The sequence below is a fragment of the Solea senegalensis genome, linkage group LG3 (genome assembly GCF_019176455.1).
Source record: "Solea senegalensis isolate Sse05_10M linkage group LG3, IFAPA_SoseM_1, whole genome shotgun sequence".
In the NCBI taxonomy this organism is placed as follows: domain Eukaryota; kingdom Metazoa; phylum Chordata; class Actinopteri; order Pleuronectiformes; family Soleidae; genus Solea; species Solea senegalensis.
In genome coordinates, this window is record NC_058023.1 from 10,810,212 (window position 1) to 10,821,648 (window position 11,437).

Consider the following 11,437-nt stretch of genomic DNA (forward strand, 5'->3'; position numbering starts at 1 on the left):
AATGATAGATAAAAAAAGACAGAGGAACAAGATGGAGAGAAATTTGAGCCTGATCTCTGAAGAGCACACCCTCACCTCTGTTTAACCTTTCCAGAAAAAAAGTCTCCATTATTCATTATCATGCACACACATGTTTTGGTTCTTTGAATGCAAACTAAAAGAAGTGAGTTTGGGTCTCTTTTAAATATACACACTATGATGTATGGTTGTCAGCAGTGGGCTCAGTATGTAAAGATTCCTGTGATTCAGCTCCCTAAGGAGTCTTCCTCATTTCCCCGAAAATGCAGCCTGATTTCCTGCTGACAAAGTCACCCTGGTTGCTGTGCTACAGGATAGAAGGATAGCCAGTAGTCCAGTACTGGGTGCAGTAAAGGGTAAGAACGGATTGATGCTTTTGCTGCTGATTATGGCAACACAGTGAGGTACAGCACCTCTTTCTGTCTTTTTCAGCCTATCCTGCTTTTCACCCCTTCAGCTCTTCTACTGCATTTTACAACCACACCTTCCTCCCCTTTAATTTGTGCTGTGCATTGTCTTTTTCTGCCAAAATATATCAGGGACCACTGTGTCAGAGCTTTTTTTACAACACAGTGGGGGACTATCATATTGTCAGAGTGCTGCAATACTGCCGATAGTACACAGTTTCACACAAGCCAGATTGATTTCTATGTGCATCAGGGAAATAGAAGCCTATTCCTTTTCAAAGATGCTACAGAATTTCACTTTACGTGGAATATCAAAGTACAGTTGATGACAAGGCAGTATTTAATGTGTCAAAGAACAGAAAACTAACATTTGCCCCCTTTTCAATGTTTACCTCAACCAAGGTCTAAAATTTCAGCAGCAGTAAAGTTGCAATCTCGCTCTACAGAGACTCACTTGCATGTTGCCATGGTGTTGACATGGCACTTTCAGCTCTCCTGCCCAAAACTCGTGGGACAACGCTGTAGTGGGACACCTTTCTCTCCCCGAGCCCTCTAGATGGAAAACGGCACAGACATTTGTTTTTGCTCATCACTTTTCAGACACAACCTCAATCAATGAACCGGTCGTGTTGTCTAAGCAAGTGATGAAGCAAGCATGTATGGGCATACATGTATGTGTGCGTGTGTGTATGTACCTCAGTAGTGTGTGACAAGACAAGGTCAGCCAATACCATCAATTTGGTGAACATCAACCTGAACATTCACGATGGCAGAAGTTGTTTTGCTAAGCTGAGTATGTCTTTATGTGTGTGCGTGCTGACTCAGCATTGTCTCAGCAGCTGAGACTCAATCTCCCTTCCTGTGGCTGTAAGGTGAGCAGGCTCACAACATCTCTCGTCAGTGCTGAGCCACTTCAGTTCTGCTCTGTCATTGTTGCTGCCACTCCTTTATGAACCCCCCCCAAATAAACAAACAAAAAAAACATGGCTGAGAGCCGGTAGTACTGAGAGAAATACTGCTTTTCCTCACAAGCAGGTGACAAAATAAATAATTTTAGTATTAAATTCAATACTATATGAATTTAATTAGGTTTCTGGAATGAATAAGTCAATTTTTAAACACAAATAATGACTCAAATGACAAATTATCCCATTATGGTGCATTTTGTGATTAAATAACTGTAATTTGAAAAACTACAACACAATCCTGAATTGTACAAAATAGCCACATAGACTCTGACTTTTACTATAAACTTTATAGTATAAAGGTATATTGCTATGCTAATAATTTGTCTAAACTCTTAACCAACTGAATGGGTAAAATTCATACTTAATGCATCAAGTTTCTTTTAAAGAGAACTAATGGCTTAATACATTTTTCATGCAACGACTTCATCTCATAAATTGAAAATACTGGGGCCTGTATGGCTGGAGTATATAACTGCTTCAGTCCGTCTGAACATACAGACCAATGTTCTAGCAGTCTCTAGTGGTGATCAGCTGAACTACACCTTAGTTAAAAAATCATCACATCAAAAAAGGTGGCACTAAACTTGAAGTAACTTTAAAAATAGCATCATGTAGACTTAAATATGATATTGAAATCTAAAAATCTAAAATAAATGACTGAAACTCAGTGTTCTACTGAACATTTAATGCCACATGAAGTCTGACATTGAGGACTTTTAGTCATTTCCGTTCCTTTGTTGTAGAGCTATTTTCTGATTTAAACCACTTATTTATCAATTTATTTTTTAGATTGTTTCATGTATTAACTAACAAATGCCTATCCCTATTTGGGGATAAATAATGTTTCTATAATACAATTCTAAAAAGCAGGGGAATCTCTGGAGGATCCAATTGAGTGCAGCTGGCTAATTCAGTAATGATATACATCACAATATTCAGTATTATTCGAGGTTTACGCATTGTGCAAATATATGAGACACTCAATTGATATTAAATGTTTTGACTGAGATTCGTGAAACTTTTCTGTGTTCAACAAGTGTTTTCTGCCTATAAAGAAGTTTAAACCCATAATTAACTGGTTTCTCTAACTTTCACAACTTTACACAAGAGCAAATAGAATAACACTGAATAATTCTGTTTTTGGCCATAACCAAAATTGAGTGAATGTTTGAAAACAGTTATTCATTTACCTGTAGATGTATCCTCCTCTGCTTGCTCACGGTCCCCTCGAGGCACCTCCTTGACTTCTTCATAACATGTCTCAAACTGTCCACCTCTTAGCTGGATGTCAGAAAACCTGGACTGTTCTGTCTCACCAGCGGTGCCTGTATGATTGTCTCCCTTTTTTTCACTTCTGATATCCACTCTAGAATCAGCCTTCATCACATCTACTCTTTGTCCCGTGGGTCTGTCCAGGTGATCTGCAGTGGCATCACCCAGCCTGGTGAACTCCCACTGCATCATTGCCCATTTTGTGTAGTGCTTCTCTGTTTTTTCATTCACAGATTGGGTCAAGAACTTGTCGGTTCCCCTTTCTAAAGATAAGGAGATCTTTTTTGGACAGCCAGTGTAACATCTCATCGATACATCTTTACTCTTGAGGCCAGGTCGATGCTCAACAGCCTCTGAATAACAACTTGATGTAGATGCTGTGATGCTTTCATTGCTCTCAAACAGTAGAGATCCCTCCATTTCATCGGGTGACACTGTCTTATGTGGTAGAGATGCATACATTTGTTCTGTCTCTTGGAAGTGGACTCCAATTGATTGAATGTTCAGTTCATGTTCACTGTGTGAAATTTGTCCAATAGCTTCCACATTCCTGTCCACTCTCATATCTTCCTCCACATCTCTATGTCTTGTCAGATTGAGTGAATTTGCAAGACAGCTTATGTCTGAACCACTCAGAGGTAAATGTGGCCACTCAGTTTTGCTTGTTTCAGACTCTGAGTGCTGAAATAACACTCCTCCATCTTCTCCTCCACTACAAGCCTCTTCACTCGGGTCAGTTGGAGGTCGCTTCATTTTTAGCAGATTGTCTGATGTTACAGTACCTTCTTTCTCGTTTGAGACATCCCAGCATTTTGCATCTTTATTTTTCTTTAGTGTACTTGATACATGATTACATGCATCAACACTTACTTTTAAACTGGATGAGTCACCTAGAGAAAGATCACTGATGAAAGATGGTCTGATTTCTTCATTGCTGCAATGAAAGAAATCAAGTGTGCAATATTAAAATGTGTTAATGTACATGTCAATATAACACAGTGCATAAATAGCCTAAAAGCAAAGACAGCAATTAATACAGAAGCCAACACGGTCTGTTCAGAAATGCCTTATTACTCCAACTTGGGGCTGGGAATTTCCTTCAATACCCATATAAGAAAGGTTCAATGTACTGTACAGAAACATGGTGTTATATGCCCTGTGCAAACCCACCATGAGACACATAATTGCTATTAAATGTTTTTCATCAGACTGTTTAAAAATGTTTGTGTGCAGCGTAACACTGCAATTCAAACTTCCTTTGCTACTTACTTTGCACCGTGATAGCCAGAAAGCCTGGCTGGTATTTGGAGGGACAGAGCGTGTTTATCTTTCAGGGTGAACCATGCCATCTTCTCAGAAACCTTATTCTGCATGAATGATGGAGCCTGGCTGGACTGGTAAGCAGGGCTTTTGGAAGGCTTTCTGTAGGAGTAAGCCTGCCAGTGTTCATTACAGGCTTCCTTTTGAGGCATGTCCCTTTGGAGTGAGGATTCCCAGCACAAGGGGGAGCAGGAAGTGGCCTGGGATGACAGGGAGTTGTCTGGTGTCTGCGGATACTGATGAGACGCCGAGGTCAGAGAGATATGCCTCTCATTGAGAGTGTTGTTGTGAGAGGTGGGAAATGAGGGGCCCTGGGGCCTGGACCATGGCCTGAATTTCGACATTGGGAGAAGGATCCGTTTTAATTTCATGTTTTACACTTACAAGAGCATTGTGATTTAGATGTGTTACTGCTTGGTATGGTATGGAATATAAATGTACCCCATTTATATTATTTAACAGTCAAATGTATTAACTGTTTATTTTACTACAGTCCAGCCAAAAGCTACGACAGATGCCCTTTTGCTCTTATTCTATATATTGAAATTACATTATTTTTGGTACTGTGCAAATTAAGATACCGGCACTACTCTGCTCAAGAAATAAAATAAAAAGTTTTGTAATTGAACAAAAGTGCATATCGTGATAAATGTGTGTAGCTGTTACTTGGTCTGATTTGATTTACCAATCCAAGTCTCTGTCTTTTTCCTCATCCTGAGTCATGCTCCTGCTGCAGTGAAGTGAAGGCTCCCTCTGGCTGTCAAAAATCCTCCCTGCTACCACATACGAAGAGGAAAAAATATGATCTCAGAGAAAACTGAAAAGAAATAAATAACAAGTGACAAAAAGTCATATCAATATCAATAACTTGATATTTATCATTTCTAGGTGTTTCGACACAAACATATAGTACAATGTGCGCTAACAAAGTGAAGCAGCTTGTATTTCATTGAGCAGCATTGAAACCAGGCTTGGATATTGAGAGGAAGAGAGTGTTCATGACGTAATATTTTTGCTCCACAATACCAACAATGAGGCCAACAGGAGCATACAAGATTCGATACCGCTCGATCATCATCATCATACCACTGAATAGCACATATCTCTTGACATTTGTGGGATTATTATTGTTGACGAAACATTACAGCATACATTACGCCAGGTTGGGTGTGATGAAGTAGTGGCTTTCAGGTAGAAAAATAAAAAATAAAAAAAATAAAATGACTGAGTTTTACTGTGAATCGTATTTCACATTAACTTACATGTAACGCTTGGTTTCAAAGTTGCCTTTCAAAAAATCTTAAGGAGAAAATATACTTGTATGTCAAACTAAAATGTCTAATGAGAGGGAACAGCAGACAATACTTTATTACATTTGTCCTCTACCTGACTGACTTTGTTTGCGACTATTGCAGCTTTTGCTCTGGGCCTGCAGAACAGCCAGAATCTTCTGGGCTGCCTGGGATAGAGGTCCCGAGTACAACAAGTTGTTAGACTGTTCCATTTCCACCCTATCAGAACAACTGTTCCTCTCTCTACCTGAAGATCTCTGACTCTTCAGCTGTGAAAGAACAGAGGGACAAAAGAGAAAACTAGGTCAGTAACAGTGGCATCTTAAAATGTACAAGAACAAACTGACCAGGTCTTTTGTACAGCACACTATTTTAAATATGCTAATAACCTTCACAAACATGTTGAGTATACCTGTGACAGACAAAAGTCATACAACTACATTAACATTGTACTTTATTTACCAGATGACTTAAAACAAAAATAACAGTAAGGTTTTACTTTCCAATCATTTTACAGACCATACTGCTCTCACAGAACAAAACATTTCCCACAAGTTGAGTCAGTAAGTACTTTGATCTCCGTCTCCCGCATAAACCAAGTGATCGTTCACAGAGGGCTGAGTCAGTAAATCTCTTCTACTGAAGGCACATTACTCTTCTCAAATCTTGTCATACTTAAATTACACAGGTTTACTCCTTCAGCAAAAAAGTTACACATTGAGTATGTGCTGGCTGCCATTATCCTGGTATGTTTTACTACTGCTGCCCTCTCTTGGCTGCCATCTTGCCCTCCAGATCTTCCACGATTTTCTGCAGAAGTAGGGCATCCAAGTGAAAATAGATGTATAATTGTCTCTCCCGCCTCAGAAGGGTGTTGCGCTCAAGCTGAGAACGTTTGGTTTTAACTTCCCCCATGATTTCTTGCATTACTTTCTGCAAACTCTGCAGCTGAGACTCTGCTTCCACAAGCTTCACCGTCAGCTCCTGTAGAGACAAAGTGAGGAGGATGAGAAACAAGGGTTGAACAGTGAGGGTACAGACATAGGCTATAAGGCAGGGGTGGGCAATTATTTTCCCCAAAGGGCCACATGAGAACCATAATATATTGTTGAGGGCTGGACCAATGGGCTGAATTAATTTTGCTTAATATTAATTTTCTCTCTTTATAAAAATAAAAGCTGTGAATTGTATTGTTTTGGTGTAAATTGAGCAGCATACAAACACACAATAAACAAAATTAAGGAAAATGCATATTTTACTAACTACATAACTCTATTGAAAATATAAAATTACTACAGTATATATTGAATTCTATTATACTATACTACTGTGGTGTAGTGCAGTGAATATATTGTCTGACACAACCACAAACTGTGACTTCTGTAAAGAAATATTTAGCAGTCTATGTCTTGTTGAAAACGCAGCATTCGGAATCAACTGGCATGACACAACTGGCTAGCGTCACCTGGCGCTGTTCAGACAGACACAGATACACATGTCCATAAGTCAGGCTTTTCAAAATAAAAGCATCACAGTTGTACTGCATGTGCAGCATAAATACATGTTCATGACTGACATAAATCCGGACAGGGATCTGTAAGTGGAGTGTGAAAGTGGCTTTAAAATAACAACTTAAGCTTGTCTTGAGCTGACATGTTTTGCATTTTAAAGCAGGAGCTTATGACACAAATAACAGTGAACAGCTTTGCCTATGTAAAACCAACATGAGGGGAAAAAACATGAATATACTAAAAGGTCAAAAGAACAAATACAAACATTACATCACTGCACCTATCTAATGAAACTAAAACATTTATCATGCGGCAAAGCAACACCGTGTTATTACACCAAACACCCATGTCACTTCTAGTTGCAATATAAGTGTGAAAAGTGTGAAAATATAAACATTCTGTGCCACCAGCTAACCTCACCAATAGTGACAAGAGATGTAAAAATAAACTGACTCACTCAAAAAGGATTTCTTCTGAAATTAACCCTGTATGGTTATGTGAAGTAAAAGGAAAAACACCAACCTGTGCATTAGGACAGAGCAGCTCCTGATCAGTGATGGCCGTTGGACGTACCTGTGGCCCTAAGACCAGCTGCTGGAGCTCTGTGTACATGGCTCTGTGAAGCGCCTCACAGTCACCATAGAGACGAGCAGCGGTGTAGTGCTGTTCACGACCAGCACCAGCTAGGGCATCTCTTGTCACCTGGAGGTTTCCTGCTAGCTCACAAGCAGCCTGGTCCAGTGCTTCATATGTCCGAAAAGGCTCAGATCGGCCATGATCTGAAACACTGTCCAGGATCTGAAGCAGTCTGGAGAAAGTGTATTAAGCACAAAAAGGATTGTCAACTTTTAGATTACACTACACTAGTGTTCTTAAAACAGAAGCACGCAATTCCTTTGTATCTTAAATCAATTCAGTTTTTAACTTGAATTATCAATTTATAATTTGAATTTCTCATTTAAAAGATTAATTGTTGCAGCCCTAAAGAATGCAATGAAGAAAATGAGCCACTCAGCTCACTGAGTTACATTTTGACCTTTGTAATCCCCAGTATGAGAAAGACAATTTGACAGAATACTGAAATATGTGATATATACAGTGCTTCTAAAATTCCCAAATTAAAACAAACAAAAAAACAGTTTCAGCTCAAGACAGTTATGTAGCATCTGTCATACCTGCTGAAGGCTGCATCTTTGCAGCTGATGATAGGGTTTGGCCTGGGATTGATAGCTAGTTCAGGGTGTGCCAGAGACTCAATCCTGAGACTTGCTTCTTCACCTTCCTTTACCATTCTGCTGTTTACTTCTCCCAGCTGTTTCAGACACATTCTCCAACGCCTCAGCTCCATCTCCTGAGCCAGAAGGACCAGGTCAAAGGAGGCCTTCTGACGGAGTAGGTAGTCACGAACCTGAGAGGTGAGATTTATTTTCACTCTTATTGCCACATAGTGGTAATTACTCGTACCATTTAGTCTAGTCACATTTTGACAGTTTAAATACCAGTTGGGTGTATATGACTCAAAAACATTGCCTTTGTGTAGATAATTCTTCATTATTTATCCTTTACTATGAAAAAGACTGTAGATATAAAATTGTTACAAGCTTATAGGAGCCATCTAAAATCTCCCAGGGTGAAAAACTTCACTGACTAACCTGGTGCTGTCTCGAGGTATAGTAGTCTTGCCTGGCCAGTTGCAAAGCCAGATCTCCCCTCACCACTGGCACATTAAGAAGCCTTGCTGACTCTCTGAGTGCAGCAGGTAGAGGTCCATGAAGCAGAGCCTCCAGCTCAGCCTCCACATCCTGCAGCTCCTTCCTGGACACAACTTCACGTACATGCAGTGAAGACGACGTGGAAATGCTCTGACAGAGGGAAGAGACAATTATAATTTAGAGCAGATTATTAAAACACAATGAGAGCAGTGATACTGAACAATATTGTATAGGAAAGTGGAAATCTCTAGGAATGATTCAATTAGGGCTATGATCCAATTTTAAAAGGATCATCAGTGGATCTCAATGGATCACAATTTTTCTTTGAAAGGTGTATAATAAAAATAATCAATACTTAATTAATTAAATAATTAGAGGTGTGTCATTTTCTTGGACTAATGCAACATTGCAAATCCAACAACATTGAGATTCTCAAGTCCTGTGCACGCCACTCTTGTGAGGGTGCATTTTAAGCTTAATGCAATTACAGAAAAATAGAGGGAAAAACAAAGTTATTCACTGAGATAGAGTCACACTGTCTGAAATGGTGAGAGAGGGAGTAAAATTAAAATTGTACGTACTGTATATATTTGCTTTACCTTGGTATGAGACGAGTGCTCTGAGAGCCAGTCCAGGCCAGCCTTGACACTCTTCTCCTCTGCCATAGCTAGCATCAGTTGGTGTTGTGTCACAATATGGGACCACTGAAGTCTGGCCATCTCTGTCCTCCTTCGCTCCACCAACCACTTCTCCCTCTCTTTTCCTTTGTGCTCTTCCTTCAGGTCCTCCTCCTTTCCATCTTCACAGGAACTGAGGTCGAGAACCTGAAATCGCTCAGAGCAGGAGGTCTCGACGATGTCAGCGATGCCCTGGAAGAAATGCTTCTGAGTGAAGGTAGCTAGTGTTTTGGTGTTGAGCTCCTCCTGATGCAAATAGGGATCCAAGGACAGCTGAGAGAGGAGTACACTGGGCCTTTTGGAAATGGAGGGTTTTGATGGGGCCAGAGGTTCTCCTGTATCATTTTGCATGGTTTCTGGTTGAGCAGGAACATATAAAGCAAGTTTCCTAACCTCCTCTGTTAGGTTTTGTAACAAAGTGTTAGTGTCTGCATTCTCAGCTCCGACAGAAGTACTGGCATCCTTTAGTTTACAAGCAGCATTCTCCAACTCTGCAGTGAGTCGTAGGTCAACATCTGCACGTGAAGTGACAACAACCTGTAATCTCTTGTAGCGTCGCTGCTTCAGGTCTCTCTCTTTGCGCAGTGCGTGGAGCTCTGCCTCCAAATCCTCTATAGCCACATCGCCTTCTGCCACAAACCCAGAGGATGAAGGCCCACAGTCTCCATCTGAAGTGCCAATGGTCTTAAGGACCTCACCAAGTGCAGATTCATCCAAAATAGGTTTGCCAGATTTCAGTAGTTCTTGATAAGCCTTTGCCTCCTCCACGGTGAGAACATTGTTCCGGTTTAGGGACCGACAAACAAAGCGCAAGAAGTGAAGATTCTCTGGTGCACAGTCAAACAGCCAGTCGAACTCTGAGGCCTTCAACAACGATGCATCAGGATAACCTAGACGACCCAGCGCCTCCACAAAGTGGCCACCGTCTAACATGGTGAGTCAGCACCCTTCCCCCTTGTTACTGTGCTAGTCAGTCAGCTAGTAACAGCATGATATAGATAATAGAAAATTAGGTGAAAGCAAACATTAAACATTAAGAGAATGGCAGAGAAATTAAAAGCTCCTCATAGTCATATTCACATTTGCTTTTTGATTGCTAGAGTTATATTAGCTATTTAAAAAAAACAGGGAATGCTATTAAAAAAATATCACAATATTCTTGCAATATAAATTCACCACAGAACATCAATATCAAACTGCTGTGCACAGGTGATTATCTTAGGTGTTGATTAACATTTCAGTCATCTCAGCAACCACAGTTTGTTGTTGTGCTCCAGAAATGTATTGTGTTAAACTGAAAGTTACACTTGAGCTGTTATCTTCACAACGTAGAAGAAAGAGGGAAAGAAGGTTTATAAAATAATCATTTCCACAGTAATGCAATACAATTTAATAACGCCACAAACACATTTGCCAAAATAGCAATAATGTAGTGAGGTATAAAGTGACTCCCATCCCTACACAAAGCGATTAAGGTGCATACGATAAAAACATGTATAACATTGACACATATCTGAGAAGCAAAATGACATCCCTGCTGAAGAAACATAAAATTAATGAGTAATATAACCTCTTATATAATGTATAAAGTAGTGCTCGCCTGGGCATTACTTCAGTAACAATAATTATTTCGAAGAGCAGAAAAAATTATATTTTATTCCACAAATTATGATTTAAAGTTTATTCATTACACACTTTGACATTGAAATGTTCATAACCCAAATGTGTGTCTATTTAACAAGTGAGTACTCTGAAAGTAGAAGTAATGGCGTTGCTCTACTTTCACTCGAGAAATGGTTTACATGTCTGACATTGTCGTGGTTATTATCGATTCCTACTGATACAAACATTTCTATTGCGGTAGCCTGTTTGGACTTTATCGTCCAGTCCTACCATAACATTTGTGCAGGCTGGCAGCAGGGGAACTGAAAGAGGGCTAATGTTAGCTTCACTGCTATGTAACTAATGTAAACAGCTCGTATTGACAGCTAAAAATTAGCTTAAAAAAGCTAATGAGCTTTGCTAGCCTGGTAGTAACTGACAATATATGTTGTTGTTGATAAGTAAAAAGTTTCACTCACGTGTTATCTATCTTATGTTAAACAAACTCAATTAATCACGTACTTTACTCACGAACACCGTTCCGTTCCGGATGCACCCTTGTCCGAGCCGGTTAGCTGATTAGCTGGTGCTGTACCCGCCAAACATCCAAACTGACCGGACGTCAACACGCAAGACCAACGTAACGTTTACGTCATAC

The 11,437-nt window shown here is 39.9% G+C and overlaps 2 protein-coding genes across 4 annotated transcripts in view; both read right to left on the reverse strand.

Moving 5' to 3' along the window:
* Positions 1 to 5,740, reverse strand: part of poln (polymerase (DNA directed) nu) — a 49,726-nt gene extending 43,986 nt beyond the window's left edge. The window contains exons 1-5 of the mRNA XM_044021739.1: positions 5,372 to 5,740; positions 4,671 to 4,761; positions 3,935 to 4,315; positions 2,584 to 3,599; positions 880 to 977 (exon numbers count right to left, since the gene is read on the reverse strand). Of these exons, the coding sequence (XP_043877674.1) occupies positions 880 to 977; positions 2,584 to 3,599; positions 3,935 to 4,315; positions 4,671 to 4,761; positions 5,372 to 5,489 (1,704 nt within the window). The 5' untranslated portion in view covers positions 5,490 to 5,740. The remainder of the gene's footprint in view (positions 1 to 879; positions 978 to 2,583; positions 3,600 to 3,934; positions 4,316 to 4,670; positions 4,762 to 5,371) is intronic.
* Positions 5,715 to 11,436, reverse strand: haus3 (HAUS augmin-like complex, subunit 3). Of its 3 annotated transcripts, XM_044021742.1 has the most exons (6): positions 11,302 to 11,436; positions 9,100 to 10,155; positions 8,441 to 8,650; positions 7,964 to 8,196; positions 7,311 to 7,596; positions 5,715 to 6,261 (listed from the first exon to the last, which is right to left on the reverse strand). In XM_044021742.1, exons 2-6 carry the CDS (start codon positions 10,108 to 10,110, stop codon positions 6,034 to 6,036), a joined length of 1,968 nt encoding a protein of 655 aa, XP_043877677.1. In that variant the 5' UTR covers positions 10,111 to 10,155; positions 11,302 to 11,436; the 3' UTR covers positions 5,715 to 6,033. The 3 variants fall into 3 exon arrangements, with proteins under 3 accessions (XP_043877677.1, XP_043877678.1, XP_043877675.1); XM_044021743.1 differs by having other exon boundaries at positions 7,362 to 7,596; positions 9,100 to 11,436; XM_044021740.1 differs by having other exon boundaries at positions 9,100 to 11,436.
* Between the last annotated feature and the right edge of the window lies 1 nt (position 11,437).